This window comes from Sylvia atricapilla, chromosome 4 (assembly GCF_009819655.1).
Source record: "Sylvia atricapilla isolate bSylAtr1 chromosome 4, bSylAtr1.pri, whole genome shotgun sequence".
Lineage (NCBI taxonomy): Eukaryota > Metazoa > Chordata > Aves > Passeriformes > Sylviidae > Sylvia > Sylvia atricapilla.
The window spans coordinates 22876341-22899767 of record NC_089143.1 but is presented as its reverse complement, the minus strand read 5'-3'; the positions used below and the strand labels follow the sequence as shown (position 1 = coordinate 22899767).

The following is a 23427-nucleotide window of genomic DNA, read 5'->3' as shown; positions in this document are numbered from 1 at the left end:
TCTCAAGACTATCTGATTTATGATCACATTGTGTTCTTGGAGTCTATTGATTAAGTTGACAGGTCTCCTGATTTATCGGTTCCTTAAACCCGGCTTATGTTAAAAAAAAAAAGAAAGTTTACCTCAGCAATGTCTAGTTAGTAAAAGGGGAGTCTACGTGCTAAAGTCTTTTATTCTTCAAAATGTAAAGGGAAGTCTACGTCAGCAAGTCCACATCTAATTCTTTAACCAAAGTCCTTAATTCTTTAAAATTAATATCTCACTAGAATGGTACTGACAGATGAGAAGAGCTTAAAAGAGAGTCTTGGCTTACTTATTTCACTTTTCACAGCTATATATAAAAGATTCCTACTATTCTCAGGGAAAAATGATCATATAGCGTATTTGTCTCTATGAACTGGACACTAACCTCCGTGATTATCGTCGGGATTCTTCTCTGCAGTTCACCTGGGCAGTGGCTGACACCTGGCTGTCACAAAACACAGGAATTACTCATGAGAGATATGCTTCAAGATATGCACAATGATCATGAGAGCTGTTCCATCTAACATTTTTCTGCCAAACGCTTAAATTACACTATTTGACGTACAGGCTCAGGACGTTAAAATTTTATTCATAAAGGAAGGATTAAAATATATATGTATCCATTTAATTATTCTGTATAACAGTGAATAATGTGAATCTGTACATGCTATGTGAACACTTTTTTTTTTTTTTTTTTTTTTTTTTTTTAACATAAGCAACTGATCTGTGATCCATAAGGCCTACTGCAATATTCAGATCACAGGGACGTGTTCAGTCCCTTTTCTCCCTGCTTTCAGTGTCCGGCCAAAATCACTTCTACCCACCAAATTACTTTGGTTTTGTTTGCACTAGAAAGTAGCTGTATTTGGTTACAAGCCTTGGGGAAAGTTTTACATTTATATCTACACAACTCAATTTGTTGCTACTGCAGGTTCCTGTACTGCTTTACCCTTCACAGATGGAAAAACTGCAATGGCTGTACTTTTTTCCTGGCACAAAGCTTGTGCCAGCTTAGCTGCACCCATGCAAAACCCAAGGGCTCACAGATGAACTAAATTACAACAGCATAGTTTATTCTGGACCTTAAAATCCCCATGAAACAATTCATGGAAATAAAATGTGAGGCCGTTTTGTGTACCTGGCTAAATCTTCTTTGGCAAGAGGACTAACTGAGGCTGACACAGGTCACCTGTGGTATCTTTGACACTTCTTTGTATGGGTGTGTACAGCCTCATGCATACTTGCTTCAAAAAGTGCTTTCAGCCCAGCCTAGAAGATGCAGAGTGATCTTCATATCCCTCCTTATCTCTCTTAGGAGATGCCTGATGAAAAAAAGAGAAGTTATCTCCTGCCCGGAGCTGAGCTTTACCAACTACTGGCCTCAAGTATTATCAGATTTCTAAATATGTCTCAACTAGCACAGGGAGCTGAACTCACCCTAAGCAAGTGGCTTTCTTAGACAAAGGTAACTCCCAAAACACCTGTGCATTTGCCTCAGCACCACTTCCCTCAGTAGCTCTCACCGGGCTAAGGGTTATGTACCTAAAAATGGCCACATTTCCTTGCTGCTAGGAAGGTTTGTCAAATACCCTCTCCATGGCACAAAAAGTACAGCACTGCAAGAAGTAGCAACCTTTTTATCACTTGGCACATAAATCTCTTTTTGATCTGAAGCTTTATTTATCAAATTTAAACAGTCTTTCCTAAAGGCACATGTAAATATAGAACACTGGCAACATTGAAGAAGTGCTTTGTGGTAGTTTTCTTTAACAATTTGGTAGCATTTCTTGAAGTTAAGTACTATGACAGGCATTTTAAAATGTAATAAACAACTGGATGTAAGAACTATAAAGCTCTCCAATAGCTCAGAGGTGGTTTCCAAGCACTGAAAACTAACAAGAGAAACACAGAGAAGTTTGTCACACTGCTCTTTAAAAGAAGTATTGATCAAAAGTACCTAGAAAATAATTTCGAGGATTTTGTGTTACTTGAATCTGTCTCCTTCATGAAAGAACACTAAATGCAGTGACGCTGAAACAGAGCTTAAGGAAAATGTTTGCTCCCTACCTGAGTTTTCTTATACAGCAGCTCTTGGATCACAGACAAGAACCAAACACCACACTCCCTCTAAAACAGCACCTCAGCTGTGTTTTTAAAGAGAAAGAGTCAGAGTTCATGCTTAAACCACTAAAACACTTCTGGAAAACTTCTTTTAGTAAGCAATTTCATCTACTCTAAAAGGGAAATCATAAATAAAATATGAAGAGGATGCAGCTCCAACAGACCATTTCAGTTACTGCAGTGATTTTAAAAAGCCAGTATCCACAGTATATTTTTACAGGGTCAAGGAGGATTTTTACAGGCTGAAATACAATAAAATACTCACTCATTCTTAACTTTAAGTAACCTTAATCTTTGCTGAGTTATCTGACTTAATTTCTGTGTACTTCTTCTAAAGCAAGTAGAGGAGCAGCACAGCCCTTCTTGTATGAACCAGAGCAGTGTTTCCTAAATACAAATAATTTATGGAAGAGACTGGTTCACTCTGTTGACTAAAGAGGGGTGTTAAACCTCTAATTCAGACTGTATGATGGCATTCCAGCAAGTAAATATTTTTTAGGTTGGTTTAGACACCCTTAATTTCACTCAAAAAAATCCCTGGAAACTTCATGTAAGGATAAATCCTTGAAGCTGATGATTAGTAGCCAGTTGTTTTCCTAGTGCTCTCTGTGTTCCAATGCATCAAAGTACTTGGAGTAACTACTGGAGATGCATCAAGGGAACAACACTGTATTATTCTTTATAGGGGACCTTTACAAATCAGCATCAGCCTCAGCAAACTTCTTAGCTTGTCATTTGGGGGGAAAATTACAGGAAACATAGCAGAGTTAAAAAAGATATCATCTCTCAAAAGCTGTTATTGGCAAGCAGGCTTTTTCACACCCCAGGATTAAAAAATGTATCAGTAAATGATCAGAATAAAAGTAAGATAGATCATAACTTCCTAGAGTTATCAATATAATTTAATATTTCCGCAGCAGAAAAAAAAATTATGAAGTCTATGATAGTTTCAGAACCAGTTTATTCTGTTACTAGGAATGGCAGAAATGTCAGCACTGTGAGATGGTTTGTGGAAATGTGGATTATCTTAGGTACCATGCCTAATTTTTGTAGCTGCAAAGGTATTTATAACTCTCCTGTCAAGTCTGGAGAGGAGTATTTTCTGCTGCACTGAATTGTTAACAAAATAATTTCTTATGTTAACATGTATATTAATATCTCTAGTATGATCAGAATTAACGAAATTGAGAATACTAAATGGAATTATTTCACCCATTTATAATTGTCTGTAAATAAACAGTCCCTACAAGATCTGAAGGTCTATTACTGTGAAGTTTTAGTATTTGGAATCACATGAAAAGAGATGGATAAATTGCTTCTCCTTTTTGAATACTATATTAAGAAGGAAACCATGGGAAGAAGTAAGCACAGTAGTAAAAAGAGATTAGGAGTATGTATTTTAAATTGTAGAAAGAGGAGCTGTCATAGCTAGAAACATCTGTCATGACAAAAGCTTTCAGGAAAGAGAAAGGTATGTAATAAGGGGACAGGTTTCTTAGGGTAACATGCACTGCACACGTCTCTATCATCTACTAAGAATCACTGCATGTGGTGATTCTTAGTAGATTAAATGATCCAGTGGGTAAAACTTCATACAAAATTTTGGCAAGATTCAAGGTTCAAGATCTTGTTTTGCTAATAAGCCTGTGTCCAGAAAATATGCTCCAGTATCAGAGACAGTTGTACAAACACTTTAAATAGCGGGCAAATATGAACAGCATTTATATAAGGAACATTACTTTGAGACCCTTAAGGAATAGTCAGGAACCTCTGCTTAATAGGATGGAAAGCTGCTTAAAAACACGTCAGTACAATGACTGTTCACAGGAGACACACAGAACGCAAACCACGTTTCCTGGGGTGGAGAACGACTCATTGATCTCGCTCAGCATTATAAAAACAAAGGCCAGCCTAATGCCACTGATTACAGCGGGCAGCAGCCTTAGTGCTCCACATAAGGTGGTGTGAGCTTCTCTGCTTTGTTAGGTGTGACACTGTCACACTTGGCCACTGGTTGCTGTTCTGTCGATGATGTCAAGGCTGGGTTTTAGACCAGGCAGAGTAGATGGCAGCTTGTGGTGCCCAGGATGCCCCAGGAGTGGTCAGGGGCATCACAGGCCCCTTGTTCAGAGTTAAAACATTTTAAAATTCAACAGGGGACAAGGAGCAATGGAGTCATTTCGCAGGCTTTGAGGATAATATAAGGTTTGCTTTGCCATATACACCTCTTATTGCCTGCCTAGAATCAAACTCAGTATTTGTAAAATCAACAGAAGGGAAACAGCAAATGTTATAAGTCACATACAGCATTTACAGAATAAGAGTACATGTGCTGTGTTCTTAGAATAGGAATTTAGGTATTATGTGCAATCCAACTGTGATCCCAGTTTCAGGGAGGTTACGAACAAGAAAGAGCAAACTGCTCATCTTTATTATTTTTAAGCTGATCACACCTTACTCCAACGTGACAGAAATCAAAAATAACATTTCCTGTAATTTGTCACATGCAGTTAAGAAGTCTGTGTTCACACATCAGAATGTCTGACAAAATGTGCAGGTGGTGCATGGAAGGGAAATCAATGTCAGTCATAGGCAAGTTTTCAGAAAATGAGAGAGACTGTTGCTCAGCCCAAAAGTTTTAAGTCCTTTTCGCTTTCTTCAGAGCCTAGACATAACACTTCATTAAAAGCAGTGGAAGAAAAATCACTGGTGGTACATTTCCTTCGTTCAGTTCACTAATTTCTGAAAATCCCAGTTTCTTCTTGCAAAAAAATCACTCAAGTTCCCACTGAGACCCATGGCTCATTTATATTTTTCAAGAATTCAGTATTTTTTTCCCTTTGTTAAGATGGCACAAACAAGGTTATTTTACCACAGAAATGATTTTACTAAATCTGCCTTATATTTTGTATTGGATTTAGGATTTAGGACAGGTTCTTTAAAGCTGGACTTCTCTGTTCTCATCAATCCACATCTTTCTAATTTTGAGACATATAAATAACCAAATTAAATTATTCCATTTTTTCCACTTAGCAGATTGTTCTTGAAGAGCAGACATCTTATTTAACTGTTGCCATCTGAAAGTTAAAGGCTAGACTAAGTTAGTAACTTAGATACAGGTGATGGAAGACATGATTCCCTCTTTCTTAATGTAAGTCTCTAATACAGGGTCATCCAAACAGAGATTTACCCTACCTATTTCATTGCTCTGGTAACAGGAGAGCCAACAACTAATCTAACCTACACAGTTATCTTTAAACTTTTGGAAATTAAAGTCAGGTAAGAGAAATTTTACACTAATACTTGCTGCTTCAAGAGCAATCTGCATGGAGGAAAAAAATCTCCTTACAGCTCTTCCAGCATGAAGCTGCCAAAATTATGCCGAAATTGTACTCAGAATTGAGGAATATGAGCCAAATAATCCAAGACACCTTTCTCTTTGTGAATATTTGCTAATTATTTTTTCTTTTCTCCTAGGTAGTAACTTTCATGAATTGATCTGATCTATGCAGCTAGGACAAAACCAGGTATCAGTAACTGAGGACTTCATGACAGTATTTTTAAATTTTTTCCTGTGGATGTGGGGAAGAATTATGCCTCTGAAATTCAGAAATGATGATGTAATCTGAGTTGGGAGTGTTGACCCAAGGAGTTACAGAAAAATGTATATGACCTCTCAATGCTCTCTGAGCTGAAGTCTGGATAGTGTATACTGAAAGGAATAAATTGTTTCTTGAAAGCATTACTCATTGGTAAAGACAGTGGTATATTGCTTTCTCAACTCTATTTTTTCCCTGTTTTTTTCTATTTGTTTAGTTTCATGTATTATTTCTTGGATGAGACTCATCAGCTACTGAAAGATGTATCCAAAGCAAGCCCCATTTCCACATACAACTGAAGTTCCTGCTAAACAAATTGCTTAGTACAGCATTAGTATAATTATTCTGAATATGAATCACCTGCCAATTGATAAATAAATCAATAAATAAACCAATCAGTGAAAACAAATTTATTCAGTAAATATCCTAGTGAATGAATATGAACAGAACCTAGTAGGTGACCTGTGGAAGGTAAATAGTTAAATTAACTGCAACAACTAATGTAGCATACTTGGTAGGAAATGAAATAAGTTGCTTCCAGTTTTGTATATTTTTGCTTATCCTAATAGTACCTAAATGGTGTTATGTAGATTTAAAAAGATTTGAAGGAGGTAGATAATGTTCTCAGTACTCATGTCCATTAGTAGTTATTTTCTCTGTATTGTCTCAGCATTGTAAAACATTGAGAATTTATTACTCCTGAAAAAATTGTATAACAGCCTAACCATATGGACATGAATACCAGTAGTCAAGAAAGTGAAAGTATTTATTCTGTGTGACATACCCATAAAATTTGAAAATGTAGATAAATGTTTAGTTAATTAATTAGGTTAAAAATATTGAGCAGTGGAGTATATGACTGACTTCTTCCTTAATGTCACTTTACCAAGTTTAAAGAGAGCCTGAGAGAGTAGAAGATTGTGGAGAGCTGTTTTGTTTCAAATAACTTTATTTTCCCTTATTTATCTTTACATACATATGTACCAAGTAAATATATATATACATTTACTTAAGAATCTCAGGAATACTGATGTTCGTAATGTTGTTTGGCACTTTCCTGATGGTTTGAGGTTTGTATGAGTTTTTGCAGCCTTGATCAGGAAGCCCAAGAGTTGGTACTGCAGCAAAGACATGTCTCCTCCTGAGAATTTCTTCTGGTGACACTTACTTCTCTCTGTGGACTGTAGGCAAAGTCTAGATGACTATTTTCATCTGGATGCCAGATTTTATATGCCATTATGGCATGTGTAGAATGACAAATATATTTTGTAGAAATCATTGATTAATTTCAAATCTGATCATAAAGAAATTTTGCTTTTTGTTTTGAAACCAACCAGACCTCCCCATGTCTTGGTTTGAATTGTGGGAAGATGTCAGCCCAAGATATTTTCCGTGTAAATTCAAATTTAGACAGATAAATACCCCAAATGCAATATCATGTCATCAAATTTGATATATTTTCAAATAATATACTAGCAATAGCAATGATTTACTTTAGGATAATGTCTTGAGACCCTTAATGAGGTCAGGGATACATGGTACTTGTATACATATGTCGTCCATATGTGTAGTAGAAGTAGTCTTCTTGTCAAAACCTGGAGAAATAATCCAACAGAATTACTTATTTTAACTCTTCATAAAATATTAAACTGTTCAAAAAAGTATAGAATCCAAATGGGAAAACTTTGGGAGACTAGTTACTTTTCTATCCTTGTACAGACATAAATCTAAAATTGCTAAGAAAAGGAAAGCAATAACTCTTGGTTTACTTATTCCCATGATGTCATTTTCAACATGGGTGTGGTCAAAATTCCTTTTATATTGGATTCATTTTTACAGATTTTTACATGGGAGCAGTTTGCTTCTAGTTAGGATTGCAACCAGGAATATTTCACTATAAAGCTGTAAATTTTCTCTGTTTAATTGAGAAAAAATAGTTTTCTCTGGAAATTTCCAGATGTATTATAACTACAATATATTTTTGTAGAGTCTGGAGAAAATCGGTCATACTCTTTCCTTAAGGTTGGGTTTATCAGATTTTCTAATTCGAATAAAACTGTTTTGTTATTCCTAACATAAACTTTATACTGATTCAAATGTCATAAACCTATTTCCATATTTTACAAGATAATAATCTAATTAAAACCTTCTATCAGTTGCTTTTGCTGCATGATATATATTTTGGTTCGTCTTGTATCTATTGAATAATGCTTCCTGGAAGTCATGGGCTTGATATGATCCTTGTTCTGTCCTGTGGAATTCAGTGCAGGCAGCACTGAGCAACGCCATGGTCTTTGTGCCTCAGATAGGCACTGGTGGCTGTGAAGCATTGGCATCAATCATAATTGTAAATGATGATTGGACTGCAGTTTGCACTCATATTGTCCTTAATTTGCAGATGTATAAATGATTGTACAGCAGGGTGATAAACCGAATCTCCAAGCGTTCTCTTCCATATTTTTCACAGAAAGCAGCTCTTGTGTGACACTAATAAATTAGATGTCTAGTTAGAAAAATAATCTACTATTGTCTTCTATCAGACATCTCTCGCTGTCAACTAAAATAATGGTTGTACAAGCACTGCCAATTTGATTTGTGGTCAGAGCTTTGCACCTGTTCCTTGCATAAAGCAGCAGTGGTGTACTCACAGCCATGAATGCTGATGTGGGAGGAAGTGAGGGCATGGGTACACACTGATGATATTCCATGTATAACCATCGTGCTGGCTCTGCAACCTCAGCAGCATTTTTGTGTCATTTTGTCTGGTTGTAGCTTTCTTAATCCATCAATTACACAGAAAAAACCTAGAAATTTCCTTCAGCTTTGGTCATAACTGAAGTGGGTTCAAGAGCTGTGCAACACAGACCACAAACATTTAATGTTATCTGAATAACTGTTATAAATAGCAGGTCTCTGTAAATCTGGGGTGAATAAAAGACTGTAAATTAAGAGGACCCAATGAAAGATTGCCAGTCTTGACTGTTGTTAAATGGTGGAGAACTCATGATGTTCCTAGAGATTTTTACTACTCGTTGCTGCCACTGGTAAAATGGATTCCTCATTTCCAATGAGGGCTGATACAGTTTCCCACCAATGGACCTTGCTGTGCTGCTATCTGATAGAGGGAAGTGTCAGGTACTACCAGATGTTTTATCTCCAGATGGGTACAGATGGTGATTAAATCACCTCTTAACCTCATTGACAGGAAAAATTAATTGATCTTGTTACATCTCATGTAATCCCCATGAATAGAAGTATAAAATTTTTTTTGCAACATTCAATAAGTTTTTGAAACACTGAGAGAAGTAGTTGCTTCCTAGATAACCACTATTCATCTCTACTTTTAGTTCCATTTATCATTCATCCAAAGGGTGGTAGCAACAGCTTACTTTTATTACTCCTGTTTAGCTGATAATCCATGAGGTCCCATGTACCTTTTCCAAGTTCATTTGCAGAATGCAGTTTTTCATCTTGTGTGAGAACTACATTTATATCATTGCATTTGGCTGTATTGAAACATCTGCTTTAATGATGTGACTCATTTAATTTCATATAATTTCTCTGATTAGTGATTACTGTCCTGTCATATTTGGGCATCCACAATTATCTTCAGCAAAAAGTTTCTTTTTTCCCCCACATATCTCATAAAGATAGTAGTAGATTTAAATAATAGCAAAGACACTTGGAATTACACTGAAAATACCCACTGAATACTGACTATCTCCAAGTTTTCAGATGTTCCAATTTTTAAATTCTTTGTATGTTTGATAGCTTTTTTCTAGTCCTTTATGGCTGCTGTTGAGTAGTCTTCAGCTATTACAAATCTTCATGTACTTATTGGGAGGTTGGTTAGTCATGACTGCTATGCGTTGGTGTAAATATCAGATGGGACTGTTCTTGTGACCTGTGTAGTGGCATCTTGAAACAGTAATTCCTATTTTATTCCTCTCCTATCTGTTTTTAATGTATTGCCTGTTTTAAAGTGACCAAAGATGATATTGCAGCGAATTTTTCAATTTTACTTTAATGTAATATAGAAAATATCCATTCTAAATTGCAAATTAATACATTTCGTATAAAATTCAATGTACAGTATCTTAAATTTGTTTAAATAGTATTATAAACATAATTTTAGGGATGAGTCAGTCCTGGAGTGATACAATCTTTTGTTAATTACAGTTTATTTTTATATCCCTCCTGTTCATTAAAAAAATCCATCCTAGATCGTAGAAACATCCTTATGAGCTCAGAATTCATTCCAATCAAAACAAGAATGATCTCCCAGATTTTTATTCATTTCAACTTTGTTTTCCCCACACAGATGAATAAAATCCTGTGCTGAGGCCTCCAGTTTGAGTGTCATTTGACATCTGCTTCAGAGCTCATCTTCATCTGATAAAGCATCAAGGTAATCTGTATCAACATATAAGAGAAATCCAGAAAACAAACTGTCTGCCCACGTTGGATCAGAAAAGAGACCATTTTGGTCAGTGTAGAAGATTTCAAGCCATACTTCATCTTCTGGCTGAAGGTAGATCACTGTGGATCCAGAAGCCACATCGTGGTTGCCAGTGTTTGCGTCAAAGGTCTTGATCCGGTACTTCCCATTGTGAACCAGCCCAATCGCAAGGTGCTTGTTTGCTAAGGTGATATCATAGGAAAAATAATAAATCCCTGGGATGGCACAAATGAACTTCCCTGTGGACGGGTTGTAATGCTCCCCCTCATTGAAGAGGACTTTATTGAATACAATTGGTAATCTTTCCTCTGGGTAGCTCGTGGTGATGCCGACAGAAAAGGCAGATTTCAGCACTATCTTTCCACACTTGCAGACCCCTGGTGCACCTGGCTCTCCTCGGTCTCCTTTATCTCCCTTAGGTCCAGGTGGTCCAGCTGGACCTACTTCACCTTTGGCACCAGTCAATCCTCCAGGTCCTTTCTTACCAGACTCACCTTGGTCTCCTTTCTCTCCAGCTGGTCCTAATGGCCCAGTCTTTCCTCTTAAACCTTCAAAAACATTTTAAGTTAGTTAATCGTTGCACATATCACCTCAGTGAATGATTGTGTGGGCTACTGTGTGTGCCTGAACAAACAAGAAAAACATGATCAGAATTTCAAAATACTCCAGAATACTTTTAAAATTTTTTAGTTAGTTTGCAAAAGCAATGCCAGTTTCGAACAAATGATCAGACTTCACAGCTTGCAAGTCCTTTGTTTCTATATTCCTACTTATCTTCATGTGTCTTGATTACACATTAAAGAATTTTATATGTAATCAGCCTATTGCTGCCTGAACTACAGGTGCTGCTGATGGCAAGGACAGCGGCATGACTACCTACATAGCAGTACTTGTGCACTAAATATTTCCTACAAATAGAGCATTTTTAGTGCAAACCTAAGCACCTGCTAATCTCTTATGCCTGGCTAATGGCACAGATGGGACTGTTTATTTGACACCACACATGCTTCATTCTTCCCAAATTTTTTAACATCTCTGCAAAGAAAGGTTGTGCATAGACATTTCTTTACACTGATATAAATATGTGCATATTAGACACATCTAAAATATATGTCTGTACTTTCTTTCTCTCACTATATTTATCTATGCATCACACTTAAACCCACACAGGCACATGCACACATTCATCATATATATCTAGGCATACGTATATATATATATTTATATATACAGATAGATTGATAGATATAGATAGATACATGGAGTGATAGATAGATATAACAATGATGAAACGTCTTGCTGTCTTGTGCTACGTGTTAGGTTACACAAATATTCAGTACCTGCACTCCCTTTTTCCCCTTTTTCTCCCTTCCTGCCATCTCTACCATCTCTTCCTGGAAGACCAATGCGTCCGTGTGGCCCGGGGGATCCGCTGGCTCCAGGGGGCCCCGCAGGGCCTGGCAAACCTGGGATGCTACAGATATATCTGATGTAGTAGTTTTCTCCTTTGGTCTGGCTTTGAAGAGGTTGTTCACTTGTGTAGATGGCAAAACTTGTAATGTACAGCAACACAAACATTCTCAGATCTGGAAAAAGAAAATTAATAAGACACTCTAGTCGCATGCAAAAGGCTCTGAATATGCAAAGAAGTGTGACATTTATGCACAGGTAGAGGTGCAGACCTCAGCCTGGAATTTCTGCATTACCAAAATCCATGTAGGAGGCAAGGAGGAAAGTCTGTCAGGTTGGAGCTGTTTCTGGACACTGTATGTGTTGCTGTATGATTTTCAAGTAAGTAGCTGTACACTGACACAGTGTAACTGGTGACATCAGCTTTTTGGGACCAAATGTTGACATGTGAAAAAAATCATCTGGTTTTTTTTCAGTGCAGAGACCCTGGATTGCATCGTTTATTTTGTCTTTGGGCCCTATATAAGCTTTACAGATAAAAGCCCTCTTGCTGGAGGGAGTTGGTCTGTGCTAGAAGCATGTGCCTGTGATGAGGATAAAGCTTATGCCTTCATTTCCTTTTGAAATTTGCCCTTATGGTAGCAAATGAATCTCTAGTTTAACTAACTGCATTAGAAACTTGCTGAATCTGTAGAAAGGATGGCAGTTGGAGAGCTACAGCTTCAGTGCCTTTTGGAAAAAGCACAAAAAACCACTTCACCCTAATCGGTCAGGTGGAACCAGGCAGCTGCCCCGCCCTGCAGGGGATGGTGGAGTGTGAATAGGCTGCTAACAGGTAGAGTTTTTTAAGCCTGGCTTGGGCTGTCATATTCAATGAACTGTGTTTTAATATCTTGCAAGAAAATTGGTTAAATCCTTTAATACAGTATTTGGGTGTTTTCATAAACTATTGGATGGATGGAAAGATTTCTCTGTCCCACTGTATACTGGGATACTAAAGAAAATCAACTGTACAGTGACATGCTGAGTAATTGCAGTACCTGGTATACAAAGGTGTCTTAAATTAGTGTTGCATTAGCAGAGAGTCAATCATGGATCAGGTGAGAACCTACAAGTCAAGCTGTTTTTTCTAGTTCCTCTGCTGTCTTCTCAGAAAATTTATGTGGTATTTTTTATTGGAGCTGTCCATTCTTTCAGAGTTAATTTACAAGCATTCAAGGAAATCAGAATCCACTGGTTTCTGTGGGGAGAAAAAGAAGAAATAGAATGGGTGATTGAGAAAAATATCTGTGAAATGCAGTCTTTTTATTTACAGTAAATGATAGACTCATAGAACCATAGAACTCATAGAATTAAGGTTGGAAAAGACTGTTAAGGTAAGCTTATCAAGTCCAGCCATCCACCTAAGACTGTCACCATGTTCTTCATTTAACAATGTAAAATCCACAGATTCTTGAACACTTCCAGGGAGGATAACTCCGCCTCTTTCCTGGGCAGCCTGTTCAAATACTAGTCAACCCTTCCTGTGAAGAAAGATTTCCTGCTACCCAATCTAAACCTCCTGTGCCACAACTTGACATTATTTCCTTTCATCCTGTCATTTGTTCCTTGGGAGAAGAGACTGACCCCCACCTGGCTACCACCTCCTTTCAGGGAGTTGTAGAGAGTGATAAGGTCTCCCCCAAACCTCCAGGCTAAACACCCCCAACTCCCTCAGCTGCTCTTCATAGGACCTGTGCTCCAGACCCTTCATCAGCTCTGCTGCCCTTCAGTGTCTTCTCCAGCACCTCAGTGTCTTTCTTGAAGTGGGGTTCCAGAGCTGAGCACAGGATTTGAGGTGGTGCCTCACCAGTGCCCAGTACAGGGGGACAATCCCTGCCCTGGTCCTGCTGAGCACTCTGGTACAGGCCAGGTGCCATTTGTGTTCTTGGCCACCTGGGCACAGCTGGCTCATGTTCAGCTGTTGACCAGCACCCCCAGGTCCTTTTCTGCTGGGCACTGTCCAGCCACTCTGCTCCAGCCTGTGGCTCTGCCTGGGGTTGCAGGACCTGGCACTTGACCTTGTTGAACTTCACACGACTGGCCTCAGCCCACTGATCCATCCTGTCCAGATCCCTCTGCAGATCCTTTTGATCTAGACATTGTTCTCATTCTCCCCTCTGTGGTACTGAGTGACATTAACTGATTTCTTTAAAAACCACAAGCCATTACATTTATTTGCAGTTCATGATATTTCAACTGGTATATGGATGGCATGGTCCGACCTATTCAGCAGGGAAAAGATCAGCATATATCTATATATATGCATGTACACATACACAGTCTTTATGAAGAATTTTTTCTTTTATGGAGTGGAGAATTAGAAACTGTTATGGTGTCAGTGGAAATGCAGAAAAAAAGATGAAAATATTGTATTTGGAGAGAAATAAACAATGCTCCAAAATTCTCTTCAGTGATATATATTCTGCTTTTCATTTTAGACATCTTGCATCAAATTGGCAGGAACCAAACTATTAATTTTGCTGTCATTTGATAAAGCCTTACCATACAGTCAGGCACAGCAGTCTCCACAAATGGATTAGCATATGAATGCTGGACGTTACAGCAGAGCAGCAAGTGATAACTCCAAGGCAGTTGTTAGCTACAAGACAAACTTCACAGAAATGTTTGCTCTGATATACTACTGGGTGAACTCAAATAAAGCTCATGGATTTTCATAGGACTTAAATTAGGGACAAAAAAATGTCTCTGCAGAGAAGAAAAGCTTTAAACACCTAGCCAGGAGGGAACAGCTTGGAGGCACTTCAAAATGCATATGCATTTTGACAAAGCTGATGGATAAGAAGCAGACATGACCTAAGGATCAAGGACTGGAAAAAAATATCCTGCCCTTTGCCAGATGAAAGTCTGAATCAGTAGGCTGGATGTTCCCACACTGTGTTGCATGTAAGCCAGGCAAAAACAATCTCAACAATTGCTAGTTTTGTCTGTGTCAAGGATATTTTACAAATCAGATTAAAAACCTTCACACAGCTGCTGCTGTCACTGGCTGGCCAGTACCTTACTGATGTGCAGAGCTGTCTCCAGCTCCCAGACCTCCCCTGCTGTTCTTCTCATGTGCCTACAGGAAATTAATTAGTCTGGGACGTATTTCTGAAAATACCATGGGCAAAATGTCATTTGGGGAAGGTGAGGGGAATGGGTTGTTGAGATAGGGATGTGCCTTAGATGGCTTGGGCATTGTGTTTGGAGAACCAGTTTGGGAAGGAGAAGGCACAGAGGACAATATATGGAGATTTCATCTCTGTGTTGGGGGTCTTAAGGAGTGACGGGGCTGTGTAGCTGGATGGTGGGAATGCAATAAGGCAAACAGAGCTGGGCTTGGGAGAAAATTATGATAATGATTCAGGTGATGATGTTTACAGACCTGAATTTAGTCTTGGGGGAACACAGAAAGCTGCTTCCAACAGTGGTAGCCAAAAATTACATTCGGGACACCATGCATTAAGCCAGAGAATCAGGACTTCTCTTACCCTTTGAAGTCACACTCTTGCATTTCTTTGTGCATAGCAGTTGTCATTTTAAAACAAGGGGAGGTGCCTGTCTGTTTTTGCAGTCTCTTGGAAAGAGACTCAGAAAGGAATCTCCTCAGAACAAAGAAGGAAGTACAGTATTGAACCCATGCCCCCTATTTCCCAGTCAGTGCTTTAAAAGCACTGCTGAAACATTAAAGGTGAAAGAGAGCATATGACCATGGCTTTTGAAATTTCAAGTTGACTTAGGAGGTCAAAATCAGAGATTTCAGTTCACAGGGATTGATGAAGTTAGAGGGTATAATAGACTTCCCATATCACTTTCTCAGAAATCACCTATGTTGTAGTTAAATATTTTTTCACAGAGAGTTAACTGGGAGGCAGAACGTGAAGCATAAATAACACTTTGTTCTTGGCTTCTCGTTGTCCTTTTCAAAGATAAAAACTTTTGTCCATAAACTGGGGTAGGAAACAAAGTCATTTATATATGCCAAGTGATTTTTCTCCAGAGAAAAACAACATTTGAAGAGTTCAATGTATTTTTCCAAAAACCAAAAGCCAAAATAAGCATGTGGTATTCCTTAGAACAATAACAGACATCTTCATTATAGCCATCACCAAAAATAATAATGAAAATTGCATAAACTGAGGGTTAGAATAATGTTATTTTACATCTGTGAAATGGCATTTCAATCAGTTTCAAATCCACTAGGTAGAGCAAGAGTGCACATCAAGGCATTCACTGGAAGATGATGGACATGCTAATCAGTTTAGTCATAGAATCATAGGATGGTCTGTGTTGGAAGGGACCTTTAAGATCATCTAGTTCCAGCCTCCCTGCTGTGGGCAGGGACACTTTTCACTAGACCAGGTTGCTTAGAATGGTTTCTGAGACAGATTTTCCAAGTGAGTTCCTAAAGTCATCTCATTCATTTAATACTGGAAAAAACATGCAAAAACTTTTTCTGGACCTTGTTGCAGTTTGTTAAGGTGGCAGATCTAAAGAATCAAAAGCATCATGTCCAATAGGTCAAGGGAGATGCTTATGTCTCACTACTCTACTCTTGTGAGATCCCACCTGGAACGCTGTGTCCAAATCTGGAGTCTTCAGCAAGGAAAGACATGGACATGCTGGAGCAGGTTCAGAGGAGGCTACAAAGATGATCAAAGGTCTGGAGCACCTCTCCTATGAACATGTGCTGAGAGAGTCAGTACTTAAAGGTGCTGCTTGTGAAAAAGATGGCAACAGACTTTTTACTAGGGCAGGTTGCAATAGGATAAGGGGATATGGCTTTAAACTAAAATAGGATAGATTTAAAATAGATAGAAGGAAGAAATTTTTATGGTGATGGCAAAACACTGGAACAGGTTCTCCAGAGAAGTGGTCAATGCCCTATCCCTGAAAACATTCAAGGCCGAGTTGAACAGAACTCTAAGAAAAGTGATCTAGCTGAAGATGTGCCTGATAATTGTAGGGGGGGTTGGAGTAGATGAATTTAAAGGTCTCTTCCAATATAAACTATTCTGTAATTCTGTGATCTTCCTTGAGAACGTACTCTGTAAGTTAGATCCCCATTGAAGCCAGGGCTCAGCAGAGGCTTTATCATCAAGCCATTAGGAAATCTCATTTTATTACTGATATACTCAGACTATGTCATTAACATTTTTTTAAACTTGGAAATTAAGGGTATGTAAGAAATTCCCAGTTTTGAGACTTTCTGGTATATGATCTAATCTTTCTCACTTGTTCAACTGTGTAGGGTTAATTCTAAAATTTATTAATTGGCATTGTTTTGAAACAAGCCTAGAAGATTTCCCATAAATCTTTTATAAATAAAAGCTGGGTTAAGTGCCAATAGCTATTAGTCACAAGCTACCCTGGCTATGTTCTTACTTTTTTCTTGCCTTGCTAGTTTGGAATTCACTTCCAATACATGCACACAGCTGTTTAGGCAGTAGAAGATGTGTTTTAACTTCCTTGTGCACAAAGATGTAGATGAGAAGTTGTGATACTTGTGGGCCCTTTCTGTCTGCAGCTCTGGCAATGGATTAGTGGTAAAGAACAAGAGAGTCTCTATGTCCTTTGGCTTTCCAGATGAAAGGCCCCAAATACCCCACATCACTACCATGAATCCTCATTGAGAGATGCACAGACCTCCCTCAACTCTCCCATCCAGGAATAGTAGGGTAGGAGAAACAAGGTGAATAAGGAGATAATTCAGGATGAGAATCAGAGAGACATCTTCAGCAATTAATTTGAAATCTCACTGGCTATGCCAGTCTTTTCCCTCTCAAAACATGGTCCACAAAAGTCAACTGTGTCCACATGTCTGAAGGGTTCAAACCTGCCATTCAATTTGCCACCACTACTTACCTTTCTACAAGGCCTCAGAAACAGGTGCTTATGGTTTGGCATGCCACACTCAGCAGTTTCTTTGCTCTGTATGATATTTATGACATTAAAACATGAGTGTTAATGATGGATCTTTTCCCCCATGGATTTTACAGTGATCATCCACCTTCAGTTGCCCGCAGCTTTATACATCTCCCATCTTGTTTTGTGTAATGGGGCCTATGCTGAACTTCCAGAACTTCACCTGTAACCACACCTTATTCTAATGAATCAAGACCACAGCTGGCCATTACCACACTGCTTGGGTTAGCTACACAATCCAGCAATCTTCACATGGCTGTTTTGTTTCCCTTGTGTAAGAAGGGGAAAGTGACCCGACAGTTTTTGAACAGCCTGAACTTCTGATTCCCAGTACCAGAATTGATGGTGCCCAAAGGAATCAATCAGCCAGTGGGAAGGGCCATTAGCTAAATATTTCTAAGAAAACAATCTTTAAAGGCCTCATTAGCAGTGCTGACATTTAACAGTCTCACACACTTAAGTTTGTAGTCAGTCATGTTTGAACAATCTTTTTCATGACTGTGTTGAATGCAGTCAAATTTTTCAACCATGTCTGAAGCCTTCATGACAAATTGAGTGCTTGTAATCAAGGCCGAAAGTTTAATATGTTTGATTTTCAAAATATCACAAGAGTGGGAGCAATTTCATTTCTCAGTGTCTGACTTTAAACATTATCTCTCTAGGTATTCCCATTATTTGGAAGGTTGTTTTTCTGAAAAATGCCAGAGAGCCTGGTCAAGGTATGCATTGGTGAGATAGCTTGACTCAGCTGGGGCTGAGAATGCTGGCAGGCAAAGCAGTTTCACTGCCAGCTGTACCAGAACACACAAATAAATATAACCTGACATAATTTGTTTTGACAGAAAGCCAAGAAGTGAGGCCAGTTGCTTACAGTTGGCAAGTAAAGTGGAGACAATAACATGTTTGGTTGCAGTGCAGAGAAAAATGGCCAGGATTTAACACTGGGAGACACAGGATATGAATGTCCCTACACCTCAGGTACAGGCTTATTTGAAATGTTTCCTCTATTTTCTTAAAATAAAATGAGAAAAAGAGACAGGAGCCATAAATTAGAAGCTGTCTTCAGGGGTGACCTAGAATTTGAAGGGTATGCTACGAATCTGGACTGGAATACAGCATATGGCAGCATGTAGGCATCTAAAGATGTGGATAGATGCCTAGAGCAGTGTGCCTATCTCCTGTGAAATGTCTTTCAGTTCAAGCAGGTTCCTCCTCTTGGTTTCTCTCCAGCCCTTACCATGAAAATTTCTATCTTCTGTCTTAGATCATTCTGCCTTGCCAACCTTGTGATGATAGAAGAGAAATAAAAAACAGGCTGGGTAAACCATTTTGGATGGTTTGAAAAGAGGAAAAACATGTGTAAATTATAAAATTTCAAACTAGAAAAAATAAAATAAAAATAAAATAAAAAAAAATATAAATGTATATTTACATATGTGTAAAAATAAAATGTCAAACTAGAAGGCACATGGGGAGAAATAAGAACAGAAGTCACAGGTTCTTGCCACAGGTCACGGGGACAGACTTCCTCTGCCTTGTGCCTCGTGCTTGCTTGTGTTCCCACCTGGACTTTGTGAGCAGAACTCCATAGAGAGCTCCCCTTGTGAGAGCAATCACTTTGCATGGGAGGCACTGATGGGGGACAGCCAGCAAGCAAGAACTACTTTTGGAACTTCACTGAATATTTAGCTGAATATGCTGTACTCCCTTGGCATGGCTTAATTCTCATGCCCTCAAGGTAAATATTATTTATTAGATCATGGACACCTCTGAAGGTGGATTCTCCCAATTGCTTACTTGGTACAGCATATGGTCACCATGTAAGAAGAAAAATGTGAGAAGAAAGCTTACAGGCCCTCAAAAGGATGCTCCTTCCCCAGCACATTGTTTTCTTCTGGAAGTTCATTAAATGATATCACCTGGCACTCTGCCTTTTTGAGAACTGCGTGGAAAAGTAGGTATCCAGCCAGGGACTACATTCTACATTGAACTAGGCAGAGACCAAAGGAGTGGTTTAAAGGCTTAGACTGCACTAAGCTGGTTGATTTTTCTGAAGCAAGTCAGGGAAGATGCCCATAAATTTCTCTGACAGAGGAGCAGTGAAGGCTGTGATCTAGCAGCCCTGTTCAGCTGAGTGGCAGTCTCTTGTTCCTGTTCTGCGGTAAATTGAAAAGGATATCTGTCCATGGCTTGCCATGGGTAAATTTTTCAAAATTTTTTCAGTAAGTTTTTTTTAAAAATCATCATAGTTAAGATAACGATGCTTTTAAATGTACAGAGGGTACACTTGCAACACACCAAGCTGTTAACTTTTCCAGGAGGAAAACTGGAAGTTTTGCCTACCTAGGCAACACAGGTGCTCAGGACAGCAGTGTGAGACCCGGGCTGTGCACACCTCACAGGGCTCAATGCCTGAGCAACCTGTGACCATATCAATGCTGGCAGCTTTCCTGCAGAACTACATCCACAGGGCACTACAGTATTCACTGCCCAGAGTTAGCTGGAAGGTCTTGATCTTCTGACCCTTGGTCTAATGTTGGCTTGGTCAAGAGCAGCAATGATAGAGTTTCAACAAGAAACTAAAGTCAAACATAAGAGAGAGGTTGTGACAGAGGTGTGAGTGGCTGTGTCTCAGCACAAATGATAAATGCATTTAAAAGCTAAAGTTTCACTCTAAATTAATGGTGCTTGAACTTCTGAAAGCCCAAGGCATTTTGAAATGGCATGAGAGCTTTGAAGCCTCCTGTGCTTTTCAAAGTGCCACCAACATTGGCTTGCTTGCACAGCCTCTGGGGCTGCCTGGCTCTCATGTCAGCTCTGGTAGTCTCCACTTTACTGCTTCAAAGAGTCAGTAAAAACCTGGCTTCAAAATCAGTATACTTTTCTGACTCTGGCTGTTCTGAGAAAAGTCCTGTTCTCATGGAGGGAGTCTACCTCAAAGATATTACTTCAACAGTATTACTTCCATATTTATATTGGAACAGAAAAAGGAGAATTTGGCCTGGTTTAGTCACATGTGCAATTGTTATGGTTAATGTCAGATTCAGGAGATTGGAGCCAGGAAGATATAAAAATAGAATAAAATTTATGTAATGTCTGCTTTTGGGTAATAACAGGTTTTTAAAGTATGCCTCTTCCTGATTAAATCAGACCTTTTCTTTTTAGTGAGGTTGACCTCTTTGTGAAACAGAAGGGCATGCACATAAGAAAGACAGCTCTAAACAGTTTGGAGCTGCAAAATAAAATTCCATTTAAATTCTGTATGGTTTGATAATTTCTTACTGAAACAAAGATTTCTATTTCCATAGGAAAGCAGAAGGGACAATGCACCCTTGCTCCCAGCAGACTTGCCAGGAGTGCTGTCTCCACCCAAGCTGACCCTGGGTATCTCTGGCACCCAACTGGTACCCAGCACTCACTCAGGATCTGCATTTCTGCTTGATTGGGCTGATGTTCTACAACTTCATATCTTGTGGAGGTTATTGTGTTGGGCAAGGGCTGGCTGTTCCCTGGGACTGGGAGCCATGGAACTCGCAGGGAACAGGGTAGCAAGGCAGGATCTCACCAGCCAGAGCCCATCCCCAGCAGGGACCAGGGCAGTCTGAAGATGCCAGCTGTGGCATCCGAGGCCAGACCAGAATATCATCTTATGGATGGGGGTCAGCTGGGCTGAAATGGGGTTCTGGACCATGGGTAGGGTAATGGGACACTCCAGGAGAGGCTGGCAGGGATTTCAGGGATCTCAGTGCCCCCAGAGGTCTGGACGGTTTCAGGTTGTACTTATTCAAAGAAGAAGAAAGTATTGTGATCCTGGTCTGGCAGCATAAGTTCAGTCTACACATATGCAATTAACAGTTTTCAGCACAAGGCATTCAAAGATCCATATGGATCTTTATACTTCTCCCCACTGAAGCATTCACTGAGCCACGTAGAAAACCTGTGTCCTTCAGAATCTTGTCTTGCTTTCATCTGTCTCCTAATGAGAACCATTTCTATGTTGGACTGTTTGAATTTGTAGAGTCTCGGTCCAGCTTGTTTAGTGTGTTTAATACATGAATTGCCATGTACTGTGAAGTGTCAAACTTCCTTATATGAAAAAAATTTTTGGATTTTTCTTACAACACATTGTAAAAATCTAAAATCTGTTTTAAGAGCTCTTTCATGTTGAAATAACACTGACAAATATTTTTCCTCTGTATTTCTGATTTGGACAATTCAGGCAGGCAGTTTTAAATAAGTAAAAAGCTTATGAAGAAAATGGAAGTATTATCTAATTTATTTGTTTTCTAATTTTTGCAAACTTTGAAAATTAAAAACTCATGCTGTTATAAAGAACTCTGGAGGAGTTATCCACTTGTTTGGTTAATTTACATAGACTACTGTATATCCTAATCACAGTATGTCCTGACAAATCTTTAAAAAGAGGGGAGGGGAGAGGAGAGGAGAGGAGAGGAGAGGAGAGGAGAGGAGAGGAGAGGAGAGGAGAGGAGAGAGGAGAGGAGAGGAGAGGAGAGGAGAGGAGAGGAGAGGAGAGGAGAGGAGAGGAGAGGAGAGGAGAGGAGAGGAGAGGAGAGGAGAGGAGAGGAGAGGAGAGGAGAGGAGAGGAGAGGAGAGGAGAGGAGAGGAGAGGAGAGGAGAGGAGAGGAGAGGAGAGGAGAGGAGAGGAGAGGAGAGGAGTTTGTCTTCTTTTGTTTGACTCAAATTTGTCTAACAAATTCACTTTAGAAGAAAGACAGTGTTTTTTGTGATATAATAACTTCAGTTTGATACACATAATCATTTGTCAGCCTGCTTCTCTATATACTGAAATCAAATGCAAATCTCTCTTTTATTAGTGGCATTTGATCAAATTCACATAGAGGAAGAAAGAAAACAGAGCACAGAGTTTTCTTTCAGGAGATTTAGTTTCTGTTCCTTGATCAAAATGTCTATTCCATGGCAATTATTTAATCTTACATGATTCTATTTCTTCACCAGTAAAACAACAACATCAATAATGTCGGGGCTAATATTGCTCTACTGATGTAAAAGCAGGTAATTTCAAGAGCACTTTTCAGATTTTGCTTTTCTTAAGTAATTGTGAAGTGCCATTTTGTATTTCGAATCAATTCTCTCATGGGAGATTAAAATGGATGAAGTCAGCATAATTCTTGCCTTTTTTTTCATTACAGTGCAGATGAGGTCTACCATCTGATAACCGGTCATTTCTGACAGAAGGTGTTTTCTCACTTAAGTTCTTGCAACAATAATTGGTCTGGTTTCTTTTGAAATCCATCCTGCCTGAGAAGTGTTTGTTTTCTTGGGTTCCTCCAGGGAATAGCACAAAAAAGCTGCAGCTGTCAGTCAACATGCCACTCTTCAGTAGGAAAGTCTGGCCTTTGTGTGGTAGGGAGCAGGCTTTACTTTGCATGTGGTAGGATGTGATTTCAGCTCAGTCTCCTTGGGACATAAGTGGGCATTCCCAGATGGTCTGAAGGTCACAGAGTGTTTAGCAACCAGTTAAATCTCATTTTCACTTTAATTTCCCCTGATCTCAGTCTGTCAACAAGTTCCACCTAATCTTGAATCACAGAGTATTAGAGTCACCTTAGGATGTCCCCAGCCCAGCTGGTCTTCCCCGAAATTGTTGAGATGCCACTGGCAATAGCCTAGCTGGAGCCATCTGACCCACACAGCACCATTAGGGTGACCCACAGAGCCAGGAAGGGTCCATTTGGGTGACCCCAGGCTGAGTGATGCCCTGTGCCCAGGGGGTCTAGAGACAGCATCACAGGGCTTCCCTTGGGCAAGGAGCAGACAGAACACACAGGTAGCACACAGCCCTATCCACAGGTGACACAGTCTCGG

General features: G+C 39.2%; 1 protein-coding gene across 3 annotated transcripts in view; it reads right to left on the bottom strand.

The window, feature by feature from the left end:
• LOC136360215 (complement C1q tumor necrosis factor-related protein 7) overlaps positions 1-23427 on the bottom strand; it is a 99288-nt gene that overhangs the window by 53838 nt on the left and 22023 nt on the right. Inside the window, exons 2-4 of one of the 3 annotated variants that reach the window (XM_066317280.1) lie at positions 12654-12853; positions 11544-11789; positions 10120-10751 (exon numbers count right to left, since the gene is read on the bottom strand). In XM_066317280.1, coding sequence (XP_066173377.1) covers positions 10120-10751; positions 11544-11781 — 870 coding nt within the window. In that variant the 5' untranslated portion in view covers positions 11782-11789; positions 12654-12853. Of the gene's footprint in view, positions 1-10119; positions 10752-11543; positions 11811-12653; positions 12854-23427 lie in introns of those variants that run through there. The other 2 variants (XM_066317282.1, XM_066317281.1) reach the window with 2 other exon arrangements.